General features: G+C 37.1%; 5 protein-coding genes across 5 annotated transcripts; 1 reads left to right on the forward strand and 4 right to left on the reverse strand.

Annotated features, from left to right (window-relative positions):
• Positions 1-978: 978 nt before the first annotated feature.
• Positions 979-2,710, forward strand: LOC17892165 (GDSL esterase/lipase At3g14220). Its single transcript, XM_006297930.2, has 5 exons — positions 979-1,292; positions 1,378-1,502; positions 1,592-1,792; positions 1,965-2,220; positions 2,322-2,710. The coding sequence occupies exons 1-5, from the start codon at positions 1,046-1,048 to the stop codon at positions 2,576-2,578; spliced, it is 1,086 nt and encodes a 361-aa protein (XP_006297992.1). The 5' UTR covers positions 979-1,045; the 3' UTR covers positions 2,579-2,710.
• Positions 2,711-3,243: 533 nt separating this feature from the next.
• Positions 3,244-5,726, reverse strand: LOC17892068 (ethylene-responsive transcription factor RAP2-2). Its single transcript, XM_006297821.2, has 3 exons — positions 5,244-5,726; positions 3,668-4,576; positions 3,244-3,563 (listed from the first exon to the last, which is right to left on the reverse strand). The coding sequence occupies exons 1-2, from the start codon at positions 5,533-5,535 to the stop codon at positions 3,711-3,713; spliced, it is 1,158 nt and encodes a 385-aa protein (XP_006297883.1). The 5' UTR covers positions 5,536-5,726; the 3' UTR covers positions 3,244-3,563; positions 3,668-3,710.
• Positions 5,727-8,173: 2,447 nt separating this feature from the next.
• Positions 8,174-10,884, reverse strand: LOC17891028 (subtilisin-like protease SBT1.5). The gene has a single exon (XM_006298883.2). It carries the CDS (start codon positions 10,700-10,702, stop codon positions 8,372-8,374), a length of 2,331 nt encoding a protein of 776 aa, XP_006298945.1. The 5' UTR covers positions 10,703-10,884; the 3' UTR covers positions 8,174-8,371.
• Positions 10,885-12,442: 1,558 nt separating this feature from the next.
• Positions 12,443-13,629, reverse strand: LOC17893602 (probable E3 ubiquitin-protein ligase RNF217). Its single transcript, XM_023786610.1, has 3 exons — positions 13,371-13,629; positions 12,707-13,295; positions 12,443-12,613 (listed from the first exon to the last, which is right to left on the reverse strand). The coding sequence occupies exons 1-3, from the start codon at positions 13,627-13,629 to the stop codon at positions 12,541-12,543; spliced, it is 921 nt and encodes a 306-aa protein (XP_023642378.1). The 3' UTR covers positions 12,443-12,540.
• Positions 13,630-15,699: 2,070 nt separating this feature from the next.
• Positions 15,700-16,630, reverse strand: LOC17893426 (protein LURP-one-related 11). Its single transcript, XM_006299856.2, has 2 exons — positions 16,297-16,630; positions 15,700-16,186 (listed from the first exon to the last, which is right to left on the reverse strand). Exons 1-2 carry the CDS (start codon positions 16,609-16,611, stop codon positions 15,809-15,811), a joined length of 693 nt encoding a protein of 230 aa, XP_006299918.1. The 5' UTR covers positions 16,612-16,630; the 3' UTR covers positions 15,700-15,808.
• Between the last annotated feature and the right edge of the window lie 2,280 nt (positions 16,631-18,910).

Genomic DNA, 18,910 nt, shown 5'->3' on the forward strand with positions numbered 1-18,910 from the left:
ATTTATGATTTATCTCTGACACACTTATAATATCTTTTTGGTTTTAGTTCCAGTTGACTTCTTCTAGAGTTAAAAAGATAATCAAACCGGAATTAATTTCGGTTTGGTTTGAAAAAGCGCATGATTAATTGGTTAGGTAGAGCACATGATTAATTGGTCTGGTAGAGCAAATGATTAATTGGTTTGGTAGAGCATCACTACAAATAGGCATGTCAATCGGGCTAGCCCGGCCCGGCCCGGCCCGAAACCCGTAAAGCCCTCATATATGTAAGCCCGGCCCGGCCCGGCCCGAAAAATTTCCGAGCCTATATTTCAAAGCCCGGCCCGGCCCTAACAGGGCTACAGGGCTTTTCGGGCTTTTTCGAGCTTTATTTACCGATAAAAAATTCAATTTCTAAGTTTATAATAGTTTTTTAAAAACTATATTTAAAGGTCTACTATTAAAATAATGCATCAAATTTTAAATAACTTATCAATATTCAATAAAACTAACTTAATTTAAGAGAAAAAAAAATAAAAGCCAAATAAATTATTTACACTTTAACCCAATAAAACATGGAACTAAAATACTTTAAAGTATAACATAGAGTCAAAATTTAATAGATATTTTGATGATTTCAAAATCATGATACTTATATATATTTAGTTTTAGCTTTGTATAAATATTTTAAAAGTAATAAGTAAGACTAGTAAGTAAATATGAAAACTATAACATTAATCAAATCTTTTAATCAAACTAAAATATTCAAAAAATTCAAAATATATTTGTATAAGGGCTTTTCGGGTCGGCCCGAGCCCGACCGGGCTAAGCCCAAAAAACCCTTTAGCCCGAATGGGCTTAGCCCAAAAGGCCCGGTTTTTTCTGGACATATATATTTAAGCCCGAGCCCGATGTTTTTCAGGGCCGGGCCAAACTAGCCCGCGGGCTTTAGCCCTAATTGACATGCCTAACTACAAAACACAAAGCATAAACACTAAAAAGGTCAAACATGGAAACAGAGTAAAGAAGACAAAAGACTGAAAAGCTAAGAAAACCTTTCCAAAAATGGCAAAGAACACTAACTCACTCTTCTTCTTAGGGGTATTAACGTCCTTTACACTCGCCAGTCTCCCGGTGAGCGGTTCCGGCGAGCCTCCTCTCTTATTCACTTTCGGCGACTCTTCCTACGATGTGGGCAACACGAAGTTCTTCTCCTCAGTGTTCGATCCAGCCACCGTGTGGCCTTACGGCGACTCCGTCGATGATCCAACCGGTCGTTGGTCGGACGGCCACATTGTCCCAGACTTCGTCGGTAAAATATACAAGATATAAACAAAAAGTCTTACAATTCATTTTAAGTGTTCTTGTAATTGATTCCAAATCTAATTGCAAATTAGGTCGAATGATTGGTCAACAGGAACCAATTCCTCCGGTACTTGATCCAAAAGCCGATCTTTCTCAAGGAGCAAGCTTCGCTATGGCTGGAGCTGTTGCTCTTGGATCTCAATCTAAGACTGTAGCTGTAAGCATTGTTCGCTCACCAATCACCATACTTAGTAAGAGGGGTTTTGTATAACTCTTATGTGTTCAATTTTTTTGGGCTTTTTGCAGATGAATTTTGGAGAACAGATATCGAAATTTGTAGAGATACGTAAGAACTGGACTGATGAAGAACGAGCTGATGGTGTATACATGATCAACATCGGAGCTGATGATTACTTGAATTTTGCTAAGGATCATCCAAATGCTAATCCTGCAGAGCAGATTGCTCTAGTTGCCAGCGTTCTCACTAGGATATCAAGAGAGCTCATGGTATGTATTATACTTATTTACATGTCTCCTAACTTGATTATAGCTGGATCCAACTAGAAAACAATGTTGCGATTGACTAATCTGGTCCAGATTTTAGTCGGGTCTGTGGTTTTGAATGCGGGTTTGGTCTAAGCCATTACAAGTTTGATTTGTATTTTTTGGATATATGCAGAAATTATACCGGTCAGGTGGGGCGAGGAAGTTTGCGGTACAGAACTTGGGACCGCTTGGTTGCTTACCAATAGTGAGACAAGAGTTTAAGACAGGTGAAAGTTGTTTGGAGATGGTTAACTTCATGGTGAAAACACACAATGAAAGGCTTATTCATTTGCTCCGTGCCATGACCGTACCATACCGTGGCTTTCGGTACAGCTTCTTCGATTTCAACGGTGAAATCCTTCGGAGGATCAGTGAACCGTCACGCCACGGTAATTAGATTATAGATAGCAAAAAGTTGATCTCCTTCTAACGTTTGGATTCAGTTGTTTTAGTTATCATTTAAAATGAAGATTGTGTTTGTGATGGTTAGGATATACTGATGCGACGACCTCTTGCTGTGGTACTGGATCGAGAAATGCATTCGGGTGCGGTTATAACAACGTGCATTCGAAGCTCTGCAGCTACCAGAAGTCATTTCTGTTCTTCGACGGGCGTCACAACACCGAGAAAACCAATGGAGAAATCGCTAATCTGTTTTATTCCGGAGACAAAAATGTCGTCTCTCCTGTGAATATAAGGGATCTCGTAGTTAGATCCGTGTCCGATCTTCCAGCGCAAGCAATCTAGAAAACCCCCAGTCATGTTCTGTTTTTTTGTGAAATAAGTAAATGGTTGTTGATGTTGTAAGCTGTAAAACTCTAATTCCATTTCATACCAGAATGAGGAGAAACAAATTAATAAGCCGTTTACGTGGGAAAAGCCTAGAGTCTGAAACAATGTTTTAAGATTGTAAGGTGCAGTGACATTAGGGACCAAAGAAGATCTGTTATTGAGCCTTTTCCATCAAATGAGAGGGATCAAAGAAGACGTAATCTTCAGCGTTTTCACAAGCTCATAACCTTGCGACGTTCCATTTCGGAATCTTCATGTATTGATTACCCTCAACGGCCCGCTCCCGCAACATGCCATCTTCCCTCAACTTGATGACTTTACTGTGAACCCGTTTTAAAAGCTTTTGTCAATATAGTTCCAAACCTACTTGACCGGCTTTGAAGTAGTTCTTTAGGAATCGTGGAAAATGATGGTCTCTGGAGATCTAGTGAAGCAAACGTTTCGAGTCACTATTTGGTATTTCTTTTGATATAGGTGCTCAGGGTTTCTTAACCTTCTCAGCAAATAACTTTAATTCGTTGCGCTTAAAACAAAACTGATTTATTTAGAAAGCATTCCTCAATATATCATCAACCAAGCAGAGTTCTGTCAGGGAGAGAAGATTCAGAGAACAAACAGAGAGGTTCCAAAGATAATTTTATTATAATGTTAAATATGTTTAGGGGGTACAAAACAAAACAAAAACACATTCGAGGGTGATGATACGCTATGACAAGAGAGCTCAGAAGATTAATAAACTGTCATTTAAATAGAAAGAAAGACAAAAATGAAGGAACATACATTGACTCATTAGATATATCATACCTCTATATACTTCATCACACCTTTTTTATTCAGAAAACTTAAAGAGACCCTCCCAAGGGAAAAGGAAGACTCATAAGATAGATACCATTGAGACAAGAGCTAGGCGTGACTTGTACCATCCCCCAACAGCAAAATCCTGTACATAAAAGAAAAACAAGATTTAAGAATTAAGTAAACAGCACTAAGGTTGTTTGTCTTCACGATTCAAAATGATTTAGTTCAGAAGGGATTGAAACTCACCAACACACAGCTTTATTTACAAACTAAGGAACCATCAATCACTTCAAAGGTCTCCTTCCAGCATGAAACTGATATCATCTAAGCTCCACAGTTCCATTGGGTTTTCCTCTTCCTGAGTCACCGCACCAGCATCTGGGCCAAGCATAGCTTCCACTTCTAGTGGAGTGTCCCATAAGGCGTTGTCAAGGTATACCATGAGATCATCAGACTCATCATTGTGGTTCATCCTGTCCTCGGCGTTAGGTTTAAGCTTCTTGGCTGCATTGGTTTCTTCAATGAACGGAGCTTGGTTATTATTGACTAGCATTGACGAGATCTCGGGTGTTTTGGGGCCGTGATCACTCCACCCGAACTCAGAGCAGTCAAATGAGTTACTGCCCTGATCAGAGCTGAAGTACTGGTATCCGTTGTTACCTCCAGCATCAAACGAGTTTGTTACACCAAACTGATTGTTGTACATCTGAGGTTTCTCTTCCATGAAACTCACATCACCAAAAGACTCATGTCCCATGTTGTCAAAAGAGTTGTTGCAGTACTGCTGACTCAGATATGTTGGCTGCTGAACCAATGTTGGGCTTTGGTTTGGTTTAGCAACTGGTTTCTGAAGATTACTGGTCCTAACGCTAGGGCGTTTCTGGGAGATGCTAGGGATCTTCGCCTCTGGGAAATTGACCTTAGCTTTGCTACCGCGGATTCTGCGTGCTGCAGCATCGTAGGCTCTTGCTGCTTCCTCAGCTGTGTCAAACGTTCCAAGCCATTCTCGGGAGCCTTTCCTGGGATCACGAATCTCAGCGGCCCATTTGCCCCATGGGCGCTGCCTAATCCCACGGTACTGATTCTTCCTCTTCCTCTTAGAAGATTTCTCAGCTTGGCCATCGGACTCTACAGTTTTCTTGGCAGAAGTAAAACCTATTGGAGCCAAACACACAAGATCAATCATTAGCTGAATTGAACCATCAGAGACTCATACCAGACAGTATATCCCACAAACACACAAAACTTTGCTAATATCCCAAAACATGAAACCATCAAATAGAAGATTACAATTCACAAATCACAGCCAATAATATACATAAACATAGCTGCAACTCTTCAGGAGATAAGATCTGGAAAAACTGACAACTCCAAAATCCCGGTAAGCTGGTAAATAATCAACATAGTGACAGCAGATGGTAAAAAAGACTAACTAGATCAACCAATTCCAAAGACTTCAAACAACAAACAACAATCCACGCTAGACACTTAAGGAAAGCCTTTGAAAACCAAGATCTAAAACATTTCATGAACATATAAAAAAAAGTCAAATAACAATAGATGCCATAATTCTCAATATTATTTTACCTTTTTTGGAATTCAAATAAGGCAACAATCATGTAAAAAAATGAATCCAAACAGAAGGTCCTTTCCCTAGAAACCTTGAAAAGTTGCAAAGATCTTTACCTTTTTTTGGCTAGAATATTTCCAATACATCAATAAACATCCAAATTAACACTCAACATACGATAGAGAAAGAGAGAGATAAACACATAAAACCCCATTCAAAAAAAAAAGTTAATCAATCCCCCAAGTATTTTACCAGTAGAGACGAAGGCGGAGGCAGGTGAAGCTACAGGTTTGGTAGTTGCGTTGAAGACAAAAGGCTTCACATTTGCGTAGACATCATCATCGCACTCAAAAGACGACTCATCCTTAAACCCTTGGAAATCAGCTTCAAATTCTTCGTCCAGATCGAAGAAATCTGATCGCTTCGTCGATCTCTTCTTCGATACTTTCCCTTTGTTTTTCAGATCCGGCCATATAAACTCGCTCGTCACGCGGCGGGACCTCGGCGGCGGTATGAAATCGGAGATTATAGCTCCTCCACACATGGCGGCTTTCACAAAAGCTCAACTCTTTCAGGGGGTGTAAAATGATCAGAAATAGAATCTTTCGGACCAAACTCTAAATATTATCTTCTTCGGGGTTCTCTCTTTTTAATTTCCTCTCTCTATCTCTCTCTTGATTTCTATTATATTAGTCTGTGTTACTCTCTCCAGAGAGATTGAGAAAGGGTGCGTCGTATATTATATAGATTGTTTCTTTACTATTATACCCTCACTTGCCACTCGTAATGGCTAAGTTGAATTTGTCATATGGCCTAGGTGGGTGAATATAATTTCACAATTTAGAGCATTACATTTTGTGTAGATTCTATTGGATGTAATCACTGTATATGGAAGATAATCATGAATAACATTAAAAATGAAAATTTTTGTTCATCATGTACTATTATTTTCTCATTAATATTATTTTTTGACTTTCGATATGTGTCTATTTTGTTTACAAAACTATTACTTTTACATATATAAAACCAGTTTCAAAAAAAAAAAAAAACAAGAAAGAATAGTGACACTTATACAGAAATTTTAACAACTACAAATTATATTTTATCTTAAAAAAAGTCTCCAGTAAACTGCCTGAATACTGATAATCATTTTGTAATTACAAATGCCAAAAAGTGATAACGGAACTTTTCTTGATGAGGTCTAAATTGATGTTTAAATAATTATTTATTCCTATATATATTTCACTTTGATGTGAGAACTGAGAAGTCATACAAAACTTTCATGCAAATCAGGAAAAGTAGAGAAAAAGATAACATGCGGTTGAGGAGAAGACCAAGTGTAACCGCGTAACATGCCACGGTAAATAAAGGAGGCTGTGCATAGTGCAAAATAATTGTTAGGTTCATGCATTGTTTTGATAACTAGGTGCATGCATTATTTAATATTATTATCTTCATTTTTTATATAAAAAAAAATAACAATAAATCAGAGATGATAATACATGGAATGATAATTTAAAGTGACAAAAGAAAATGACAAGCTACTTTTATATATGTAGACCGCATAATTGAACAATAAACACGAACGGTCTAACTATATTTCTAAAATAGATAGAGATTGATACTCTCTACTTCTAACAGTAAGAAAAACAAAAATGCTGAGTTTAATACTTGTCGTAGTTCCCACATAATTGCCAAAGATTACAAATCAATCATTTGCGTTAGACAGAGTCCACGAGCTTTGTTGAGATTTTTATAATACTATCTTTGAGTTGACGCATCAAAAAATAAATGAACCCCATCCCTAGATGAGATTATCATGGAGTTGGCAAAACTGGAAAGGGTCCAAAAATGAGATGCGTGTGTGTGTTGTGTGTTAGACGATGTTTCTTGAGACTTTAAAAGAGGCGAAGAGATAAAGATAAAAGAAAGACAAGTTGAGAGCTCGCAAGTGGGACTTTACTTACGACAAGGCTTCGCGTTGTCCTTGTCCCACCCCTTGTACCACCACACCACACTTGACAAGCATCTTCATTATATATACTTCTTCAACTTATTGTTAATTGCATATATATCACCATCAGTTCAAGCTCTTAAATGAAATGATCCAAAGTCTTTAAAAAGCAAATCACTCTTTTCAATGTGTCTTTCAAGAATGAATATGTCTTCGGGGAGAATTGTATACCGATTGTATTTTAGTAACTCGTATACGTCGGTAATGTATCAATAGTACGTACACTGTACACATACAAAGAAAGAAAGAAAAGAAGATAAAGGAGGGAGGTAGGACCATTATTATCTTGTTATTGGTTCGATTGAGACAAAGCTCCTAAAATAGCTGATCTCAAGAAACAGAAAGATGATGTCTTCTAAAGCTTTTTGAATGCTGCTACCCCCATCCTGCAATTATTTTTGTTTCGTTATTGAATGTCATCTATATATATATATATAGTCTATATTATTTTATTTTATTTTGTCATCATTTATATATAATATAATCTATATATATACGCACTCCAATTATTTTTAAAAGTTAGGAAGTTACTTGACTGGTAGGTGAGCTGCATTTATTTTAGGTGACTGTAAAAAAAGATCTAGAAAGCTTCCAAATCGAATATTTCAATCTCAAAAATCTAACAAGAGTCCTTTATTTTGTAACTCATAAATCTTTGCTGTCTGCCACTACTACCAGTAAACTTACACACTCACACCTGCAGACACGTAACTTCTACAGTATTTTTTTAGGCTCTAATTATTCTATATAATCCTTTTTTTTTATATTCCCTATCTGTGTAATATATCCCTCTATTTCTGAGCATACAAAATTTAGAAGCAACATCATTTCAACTTTGGCTTAACCGGGAAATAATGATAAATGGTAAGATTAAAATCAGCATCACCACTAATTTAGTTTTAAAAAAAAAATATTCTGCGTATTCTAATAGCGTATAAGTATATTTTTGATTCTTGGTTGTAACTTGCAAGTGACTTTGGTACCATTATAAGTAAAATGAATAGTCAAACCACAATATTTTGTTGCTACTTTCACCAACTCGCCTAGAAAAAAAGAAAATATCTTGAAGTGCGTCAATGTGGGTTTGGAGCTTTAAGTTTTACAAGCCTCATCCAAAGCCCACATCACAAGTGCAAGGTATTCTTTGGCTTATTGGACTAATGGACTCTACATACAAAAAAATATGGGATGTTCCTTAGATGCTGTATCTTGTACTTAACAACAAAAGATACATATTTTATATTACAAGCAATACCCAACAACGATCATAGACGAGACGACAAGAACAACTACTTATATGATCGTCCTTCTTCATTTATAACATAGGAGACTAGGATTTTCCCGGCCACCAAAATTCCTAAACCCATCACAGAGGTTGTTGAAGAGTGACCACCAACGGACTTGTCACATTTCGTTTCCCGTCTGACCAAACTATATGACCAGTCTCCACATTTGTCGCTCCTGGTGACAGCTTCACCTCTGTGGTCTGCACCCTAACAACAAAACTCAGTTTCTGCCCGACCCGTCTGAACGATAGCTTCTCCGGCTCAACCGTCACCATAGTCCCTCTCGGCGGACTTATCTTAATCTCGTACACCGAATCCGAGTCGCCTACATTAGTCACTGTCCTAATGAAATGCGTCGACATTTTACTATCTCCGTACTGCTGAAACACGACCGAAAACGACGGGTAGTTCAAATTCCCAACATGTCCCGCTCGTCTCGCACCTTCACAGTCCGCTTTACGACGTGTTATTGTCACAATGTTGTCTCCTGTGTAGTTAGAATTACACAAGAAGTTGATGTAATCATAAGGTGTTATATCGTAGACCAATCCCGGATCCATAGCTTTGGTTGGGTGAACATGACCCGAACCATAGTCCATAACCGAAGACGTATTGCCAGTGGACTCATCCATCATCTGCTCACCGCGGTTATCAACCGTATAAGCCGTTGTCATCAATGCTGATCTTATCGCCGCAGGACTCCAATCCGGATGAGCCGCCTTAAGCAGAGCAGCAAGACCAGACACGTGCGGACACGCCATTGAAGTGCCTGATAAAATGTTGAACTCGGTTCTCCGGTTATCAGAAGGAACACCCGATGGACCAATCCGATCAGGCCAAGCAGCTAGAATGTTCAAACCAGGTGCGATTACATCCGGTTTAAGAATATCCGGCGTCTCAGGATTAGGCCCACGCGCGGAGAATGATGCCACAACCGGTGCGGGTTGGATCCCAAGTCGAGTCCCTTTGAAAACAATCGTAGCCGTTGGTTTCTTCGATGAACGTGACTTGGACGATTCAGAGATGTACCTCCGTATCTCATCTCCTCCAGAAGCACCAACAGATGTCGCCGGTAACACGTGGCAATCAGCGACTAAACCTTCGCCGTCGAACACGCCATTCGCTATAATCATCCCCAAGCCTCCATTTTTCCTTACGATTTCACCTTTGGTTGCTCTAGAATTGATTCCTCTATCACAAAGAACAATCTTCCCCTTCACCAGATTCGGATCCAACGAGCCTTCGAGACACAGAGACGAAGAGTAACCGTCACCACCGAGTAAACTACCACCGTAGACAAGCGGGTACATTCGACCCGGATCCAGACCCGGTCCACCGTAAACACTAACACCTGATATCATCTTCCCGTTCCCGAGCTTCACACTCGCCGGAAAATCCCTATCGATTGTTCCAGCTCCGACTGTTGTCATCCACGGAGAAACGTTCGTCACCGTCAAAGCACCGGGACCTCCGTTTCCGGCGGAAGCAGAGACGAAGATCCCTCTGTCAATAGCTCCGAAAGCTCCAATGGCGATGGCGTCTAGGTAATACGGAACCACAACGCCTCCAACGGAGAGAGAGATGACATCAACACCGTCAGCAACGGCTGTGTCGAAAGCAGCTAGGATATCGGAGTCGTAACAGCCGGAGTTCCAACAGACTTTGTACGCGGCGAGCCTAGCCTTCGGAGCCATCCCAGCAGCGACGCCGCGAGCGTAGCCGAGTGTCGAAGCCGGAAAAACGTAACGGCCGGCGGAGATTGAAGCAGTGTGGGTTCCATGTCCGTCGGAGTCACGCGGAGAGCGAAACTCAGTCGTTTCGTTCATTTTACCGTTGGTTGCTTCATAACCACCGCAGAAGAATCTAGCTCCGACGAGTTTACGGTTGCAAGCCGTGGTAGGGAAATCTTGAGAAGAGATACATTGGCCTTTCCATTTAATGGGAACAGGACCAAGACCACGGTCATCAAAGCTAGGTCTTTCTGGCCAAATACCCGTATCGATTACTCCGATAACAAGATCCGACCCGAAATCAGACTCTTCGAGTAGACCCGCTTTGTCGGTGGACCTGAGCCCGAGAAACTCAGGGGAACGAGTGGTGTGCAAGTGACGGACTTGCTCTGGGATAACAGAGATGACATGAGGATGGTCTAATAGCTGGCCAGCTTCTTGTGAAGTGAGCCTTGCGGAGAAGCCATGGAAAACGGTGTCGTATGTGTGGATGATGGAGGGAGTAGAAGATGTGAGTGAGGCAAGCGAGGAGGTGTACCAGTGACGGTGAGTAGGGAAGATTGAAGGTTTAGCTTCGTGGTCGACGTGGACGATGTAAGTCAAGGAGTTGAGGTCGTTGGAAGAGGAAGAAGAAGATGGGGAAAGAAGAGTCAAGAGGAAGAGGAAGAAGAAGAAAGCCATTGACGGAGAAAGTTAGGGTTTTTTTGTTATTGTAGTTAGATTGTGGATTTTGGTTAGTGAGTGGAGGAGGAAGAAGAAGAAGAAGAAGAAGAAGGTAGAGGGTACCACATTGATACAGAAGCGGAGAAAGAGAGGAAGAGACTGTGGTTTACCCTAAGTGTGTACAGAGAAAGCAAAGCAGAAGAAGTTGTGTTTCTGTGAGCTGGAGGCACTGTCTTTTCTTTTTTTATTTTTGTTGCTTTGCTTATTGACGTAAATACCCTTATAAATGTCATTAAGTGATTGAAACTAGAGTAGTAGATGAGATTTTTTTTTTTTGTTTACTAAATTCTCTTACATAGATATTGTCCATTTAGAAGAAATTGAATGAACACGAAGAGGAAAGATAAAAACATTAGTTGCAGTTATGTTTCAGGTGACAGATTCATATGTCTCGTTCACGGGTTTTCATTTGTTTATAAAGTTTTCTATATACCTTGATTGGGATATTTGTCGAGTTATTATTACTCTATATATCTAGTTTTTGATTCCATATCTACACGTCAAACAAAAGTATAAGGATCTTCATGTCATTTGGGGATATTTGGTAAAGCTAGAGACTAAACAGATGTGGGTCTTTGCTTGGTTCCCCCACATGTGTTCCGACTCGCTCGTGTAAGAATCTTAGGATAACTTAAACTTTTATTATTAATCAGAATGAGGATAAGGCATTATTATTGATTATTTTTGTCCAATGTTAGATTTAGTTGTTAGATAAATGAAATGTTTTTTTGACCAAAATAACTCTATTTGTGTGGATAAAATTGTCCAACGAAAGTGTTGATCATATGAATGTATATACTACAAAAATAGAAAAACTCTATAATTCTTAGTTTGACGCTTAGGGGAAACAAAAACCTTTGGAAGCATAATAAATACGAGTTACGATGTGTTTATTTAAGTTCCATAGAAATCCACCTGACTAGTATTGTCGATGTTTATTCTATTATTGAGCCTTTGTTATTATTTTCCTACAGACAGTATAATGCTCAATTTTTTTTTACAAACCAAAGAGACCAAAGCAGTGTGTTGTGTTCACGTGTTTTTGTTCTTTTCTACTTTCTTTTTTTATTATTTTTTACAAGAGTTTAATAAGTCTATAATATAGTAACAAAATATAGAATGTACACATTCAACTGTATTGGCGGGTAATACGGACAATAGGTCTAGTGTATTATTCTTTACTTTTATTTTTTCAGAATTTTTCAGGCAAATTTTTCAGCAACATTAAGATCATTGAATTTTTCATCTATCGTTATTGTAAAATAAGACTATTCTTTTTATTTGGGGGTATGAAAAAAGAGAGAGGCTATAGATTTTTTATTTAGAGTAAAAACCAATTATTATTGACTATGGAGGAAGTCTAGTAATGAGTAGGAAGCTCTCTAAAGTGGAACATACTATGGACCTTTTTCTCTAATTACTCTTTTTTTTCCGCTTTAGCTTTAAGTTGTTTATCAAAGTCGAATCGACCTTTTGAAAACCTTAATTTTTTATTTAATATACGAAACTAAAATTAATTTCACCGGGAAGAATTCCAATAGACATTTTATTTTTTCCATAGAAAAAGACATTTATAGTTCAACAAAAAAAAAGAAAAAGACATTTATTGCAAATTTATAATGGGGATTAACAGGCTTAAAGTAGATATGATGGGCCTCAGTCTTACGCTCAACAAACTTGGTTTAGAAGGAGACCGTTTAACACACCACACACAAGAAAAAGAAACATGAAAAAAACACACTCAATATCCTTAATAAATTTGATAGAATAACACGCAAAGATTGGGACTTATTTCTTTAGGTGCGAATAGGGCAAGCGTGAGAAGAAACCCACTCACATCCACATCCATAGCAAAACTGAAACCCACACCTACAAAACATCCCAAGACCAAATGACATTAGTATTGGAGACACTTGCTAAGCAAAAACAAAACGTAAGATTTGTAATGATTAGAACACGAACCTGCAGTTTATATGAAGACAACCATCGACCTTATCAACGTAGTACTTGCACCTAGGACACCTTCTCCACTGCTTATTCTTCGCCATCTGAATCAACAAAGCATCTTCTTCATCACTACTCTTCTTCTTCGCATTCCCAAACCTCTGGAACTCCTCGCAGCCAATCCCCGCATGCCATGCAACCTTACACTGCACGCAGAACAGTCTGTGACAAGACGGACACTCCGTCTGCGTCACGTTAGCATCTCCACCTCCATCGTTCACCATCATCCCCGAGCAGTCTTTGAACGGACAGTAGAACTTTTCCCATGAGGAGATTAGCGACTCGCACAAGATTTTCTCCCAGCGATCGAACACGTCCTTAGGGATCAGATCTCGACAAGCGTACGGCTCTATCAGGCTCGTGCACTCCACGTCAGGGCATTTGATCCTCGCTGCGTTTTCTTTGATCTTAGTCGCCACGTAACGTACGGTGCAGTCGGTGCAGTAGGAGTGAGTGCAGTTGGTGGTTCCTCGGAAGATGTCAGAGGAAGGTTTTTCGTCCATACAGATATTACAGAGCATTCTTGATGGTTCGAAAGGTTCCATCTTAATCTCAGCTGGTTCCTGCTTGACCTGCGTGATAACATTCATATGGAGTTGGGGATGATGATCAATCTCTGGTTCCTGCTTGATATCCGGTTCCTGCTTAACCTGAGTGAAAAGATTAATTTGGACTTGGGGATGATGATTAACACCAACAGTAGAAGCGACCAAGGAAGAAAACAGAGCTTCTTGGAGATGGAGCTCCGTAGCGTAGTTCTCGTCGGAGATTGGGAAAACCTCATCGTAATCGAATAAAGCGGAGAAGTAGGTTTCGTCTACCAGAACATCAGAGTCCATATTTGGGCTTGACGATGATGATGACGACGAACCATCATTCATCTTGTTCTATGATCTTAGTTACTCTGTCTCTTAGTTTTACAAAAGGTGCATATTCACGCTAAATAATGGCGTTGGATGTTGAATTCGAAGGGTCTTTTTAGATAAATGCAAACATTTAATTTAAGTAGCTGTTAACGAATATAGCATTGGAAAATGAATTTTTGAGCAATTGAATTGTATTCAAATGCCTTTTGGTTATCTCTAAAAACATAAACACATATAATTAAAGAAAATTAAACACAAATTTTACGAAATAGTGAAAGTTAAAGTAAAAAGACAAACACTTAAGCTTTGTATAAAGAATATCTCTCTTTATTATGTTTAGAAAATAGCTTAAAACTAAACACAAAAATTCATACCTTTGAGCACAACTCAATCAAGGTATTTATAGAATTAGAATTCCCTTTACTAATTCTCTGACAAATAGAAAACTTCCTCTTCCTATTTCTATATCTAGATAAGTTCCTTTAAGCCTATCTTGTCATTAACCTTCTTGTTAATGATATCTTGGGCCTCAGGTCATCTAGAAGCTTAACCAACAATAATAACCCCACTTTCTAACCGGAAGCACCAATTGGAAAATCCCAATTGAACCAAAACCAAAACAGCTAAACAAATTTAAAACAGTTGATTGCACAACGAAATATAAGAGGGTTATTTAACGGATTACTAGTAAATTTGTGGTATTCAATACTCAATTGCGGAGTTACATTTACAAAAATAAATTGCGACTTCAGTGATTAGTATATACAAACCCGTAAACCGGGAACTACGATGAATTAACAAGAGTGTCTCTGTTATAGAGAACCGTTATACGGTATACATGTTTGCTTTGTTCACGACGAGATATATATAACAACTTAAAAAACCATGAAACAATATTACATCATATATTATTGTCTTTGAGTTACGGCAAACTTGACTACATAGAACCGTTATATGGTATAGTACTATGAAGAATGAAGTTGGCCACATATAACTAACGGCAGATAAACGTTTTTATCATGTGATAATTGACAAACATGACATTAATTATTCTGATCTCGATGAAATTGTGATAATTAAAAAGATGAAACGTGCTTCGTATAATCGTATTATGCATACTCAAAACAAAATCATAGTAATAATGCATGATAGCATTAGATGAAGAGGAAAAAAAACATCTAACATTACCTCCTTGGCTCCTCATCAACCAAAATTTATACAAAATCCATAATATTCCTAATTTATACTATGGAAAAGAAAGAAAAATCTCAAAAGTTAAAGACATACTATAATATTTTGTATTCATCTAAAATTTGCTCATATAATTCTAATGTTTTGCTCATGGTTTGCTTATGTTTTGCTTATTTTATTATATTGTTTGTTTACTTTTGTCAGATTTTATCACCGCTATTTTACGGCATGATTTTATTGTGTATGATGGAAAAACCAGTGTTACCTTTCCAATCAACGACAACCTACGCTGTGACGGTAATCAACTGTTCCAAAAGTGGGGTTCTTGGTCAAACAATTCTGGAATACCGCAGTCGCGTCGCCAAAGATGAAGTCGATGGTACCAATGATATCACAACTGAGATACAGTTGTTGGCCTGAATGTGCGTAGATTGTATCCAGAAAGCCTTGGAATTTACATTTTTACATCACTGAGTATGTTGATTTGCTGTGAAATGCAACTGTCTGCAGCTTTGTCGTTCCATCAACATTGATGAATTTGATATCTTTGGCCTCAAAATTATCTTTAAGAACCGCTGCAAAACCGAATAGCAATTCAGACTTAGCTGGGTCCTCGAACATTTAAATTTAGTGGCGTATAAAATTAGTATGCTCCTATCATAGAAAATTATTAAATTCAGCTCCAAAATAATTATTAGTTTATCATATAGAGATTAATTTGTTCTGTTTTGTTAAATCAATTCTTCAACTCTCAAAAATATAGAAATTAAAGAGAGCTTACACTCGCTTTATTAAAACTCTACCTAACAAGTTACAACAAGTAATTAACTTCAGTTGTACTACATATATTTCATAGTATACCATCGTAATATACTATCATAAGTAACAACTACAAAAAGCTTTGTAAAAGCTAAAAAAGAAAGAAGAAGAAGCTAGTTTACAACTCAAAAATCTCATCAATTTTGCTATTTTAGCAATGGTCAAGTAAAGTATTTGCTTTTTTTTACAGAATACAATTGATAAGGCTATTAGCTAAAACAAGTCCAACGATGAAAGAGTGATCAACTTGTGACTCCACCGTCATCGTCAAAACATCTTCCCCTAACTTCAAACCATTCCTCGATTGTTTTCTCTTCACTTCTGCCAATAATTTCCCACTATTGTCCTCAATCGCCAAACTTGCTCCGCGATTTACCATCTTATAACAATATTGTTCATCGTTTCTACACGATCCCGCAACAACTCTATACGAAGAAGATGAGTCTTTATTCGAAATCTGAAAAACTTTATTTTTCACTCGAAAATATTCTAATTTTGATGTTGATTCGGCTGTTCCCGAAGATGATCTATATCCTTCCCAAGTCTTAAATAATCCAAATTTCTGCACACATAAAAAAGAACAGAACAGTTTAATTAGTTTTGTGAATAATCAAATGTGTTATATATGTCTTTAAATAGTAAATAACTGCATGAAGAGGGACGTGCTCATACCTGTCTACGTAAGGTGAACAAGACATGACCGGACAAGTCCATGAGATAAACTTCACGGCAGCTCTTAGAGTTATAATTATCAACACGATAAATTATCCTTCCTTTGGAATTGAAGACGGTGCAGCCATTTGTGTTGAACACCAACGACTTCATCCAAATCGTGAAACTCTCTTTCTCCGTCGTCAAGTACGGCGAACTTGTTTCTTCTCCAGCGCCGGAGGTTGTCAGATCGGGATGAATCTTCACCATAGTCTCCGCTGGACAGATTCGATTCTGCCAAGCTTTTGTCTCAAAAGGTCGTCGGTATATTTGCATATATATCTATATCAAGACAATGATGAGAGGCTTTTTTTTTTTTTTTTTGGTTGGTTCGATTTGGTCGACACAAATGGATTAAAAGTTGGGTTTATAAGCACAGCCGATTTGTGGAAGTTACTTACTTTGTTCGTATGTGATTAATTTAAGTCAACTTAATGTCCAAAGCAATTAAGTTCTTGATTATCACATTTTTTTAATCCACGTGGTTTAGGAGAATGGTCTCGTTATATGTTTGAATCTTGAAATTATAATGATGACTAAATTATATATATATATATATATAATATATATATATATATATGCTAATAATATGCATAATGCATGTGATGTCGAATTATTTTATAGATTTATTTGCGTATATTGATATGTGAACTACTAATATATCGATTTGATCAAGGTCTTCTTCCACATGTTTAATGCGAGATACTAATCATCACAATCTTTCGCAAAAAAATATATAAACAATACTGCATTTATAGTTTTTATTTTAGAAAACAAGTAAGAGAGCTCTCTAGGTAGCTTGAGAAGTTGCCCAATCAAATTTGAGTTGTATTTCCTCATGTGCGTATGGTCACACTCACACCGTTGCTAATTATAGAAATACGTACCAAGCAAAAACCATAGAGTTTATACTATAAAACTATGTTTGAATATACCACTATATAATTTAGTCTCTCTAATTAGTTAGAGATTTAACTAAACGAAAATACACATGGAGCATTTTTTAAATTGCTTTGAATATACGATAGAATACTTTATAACATGGAGGAAATAAATTGCAATATAGAAAATTATGTTAGAAAAAAGTTGAAAATTTTAATAAGTCGAAAAACCTCTTAATAATATTCACTCAGATCTCGTTCAACATAATTAATAGATTTCAAATTAAAAATAGTCACTTTTCTGGTTGTAATTAGATCACACAATATCAGCAACCACATAAGAAAATTGAGTCAATGCTTTATAATATATCACACCAACTGAATAATTTGTTAGACGCAGTTTAAACTAATATATATATAGACTATACTGAACTGATATATATATATCGTCGTGATTGAGTTATTAAAAAAAAAAAATGTTATCATTTTACATTAGGGTTAAAAGATGTACGTATGATTATAAACAATGTAAACGTTGTGATATCGAAGTAGAAGTCGACGATGATTATAAAATTAAATTTGGTCGTCACTCTTGTTTTTCTATTTGAAGTAGAAGTCGACGATGATCGATCATCGATGTGTCACAGGTTTTAGGTCTTAGGCGGATAAGCGTCAGACATCATTACCCTGTTTGTCTATGTCTTAATTATATTACATAATTCTAGTTTCGTTCTTTAATCATATATATGAAGTAAAAGTTAGGTTTTTAATTTTGTCGTATTATTTCACACACTTTAATTGAATAATATCATAACTTTTTCATGTTGAACTTTTCTCGTAGCTGACGGATACGCGAAAGGATACTAAACAGCAAGTTGAGTTATATTATTTGATGAGATCACCAAAAAAAAAAAAAACACATTTTGATAATATATAAACAGAAACGCTTTTCTTATACCAGATAACACAAATTACGAATCCGGATTTGAAGAATTTTGCATTTATCTCATCTTACAGTTACCATTATATGTCTTAAACCTATATATATGTTTCTCGATCATTTTAGTTATAAAGTTCAAAACCTAATATTTTTGGAAATGTTTGTAGTCATGGCATGGTGGTAACTAGTAACAGTAACACTCGTCAAAGACACTTTTCTTGTTTATACAAGCAAATATTGACCGTTTAGTCTCGTTTTTTTTTTTTTTTGGGTATATCCATGTAGACTGCATAAGTCGAAGAGCTTTCATTGTTTAAATGACACTTTTTAACGTATGTATATTAAAAAACCAAAATATTAATAAATGGTGGGTTTGTTCCTAAGTGTACATCATCAGTTACAAATCCAATTTAGCTGACACAGAGGGTCCAATATATCTAACTTTTTTGGGGGTACTTTTTGTGCCCTTTTCGTGTTTAGGATAAGAACCAGGTCCATATATCGATTACTGACAAAAAAGAGACGAGTTTTTTTTTTAATCGTTAGATTAATTAAACCAAACTATGATCTAGTGTATGAAGTACTTTATTTGAAGTATTAGGTAGCCTAATCTTTATTTTGCAAGCACGTATATATATCTCTACTGGTGTGCAAAGAGCCAATTAGTGATACATCTTATTCTACCTTCTAGCTAGTCTTCTATACGTGTGAGTTTATAGGATTATTAAAATCGACACTTTTTTGGGGACATTTT

Source organism: Capsella rubella, unplaced genomic scaffold (genome assembly GCF_000375325.1).
Source record: "Capsella rubella cultivar Monte Gargano unplaced genomic scaffold, Caprub1_0 scaffold_3, whole genome shotgun sequence".
NCBI classification, from domain to species: domain Eukaryota; kingdom Viridiplantae; phylum Streptophyta; class Magnoliopsida; order Brassicales; family Brassicaceae; genus Capsella; species Capsella rubella.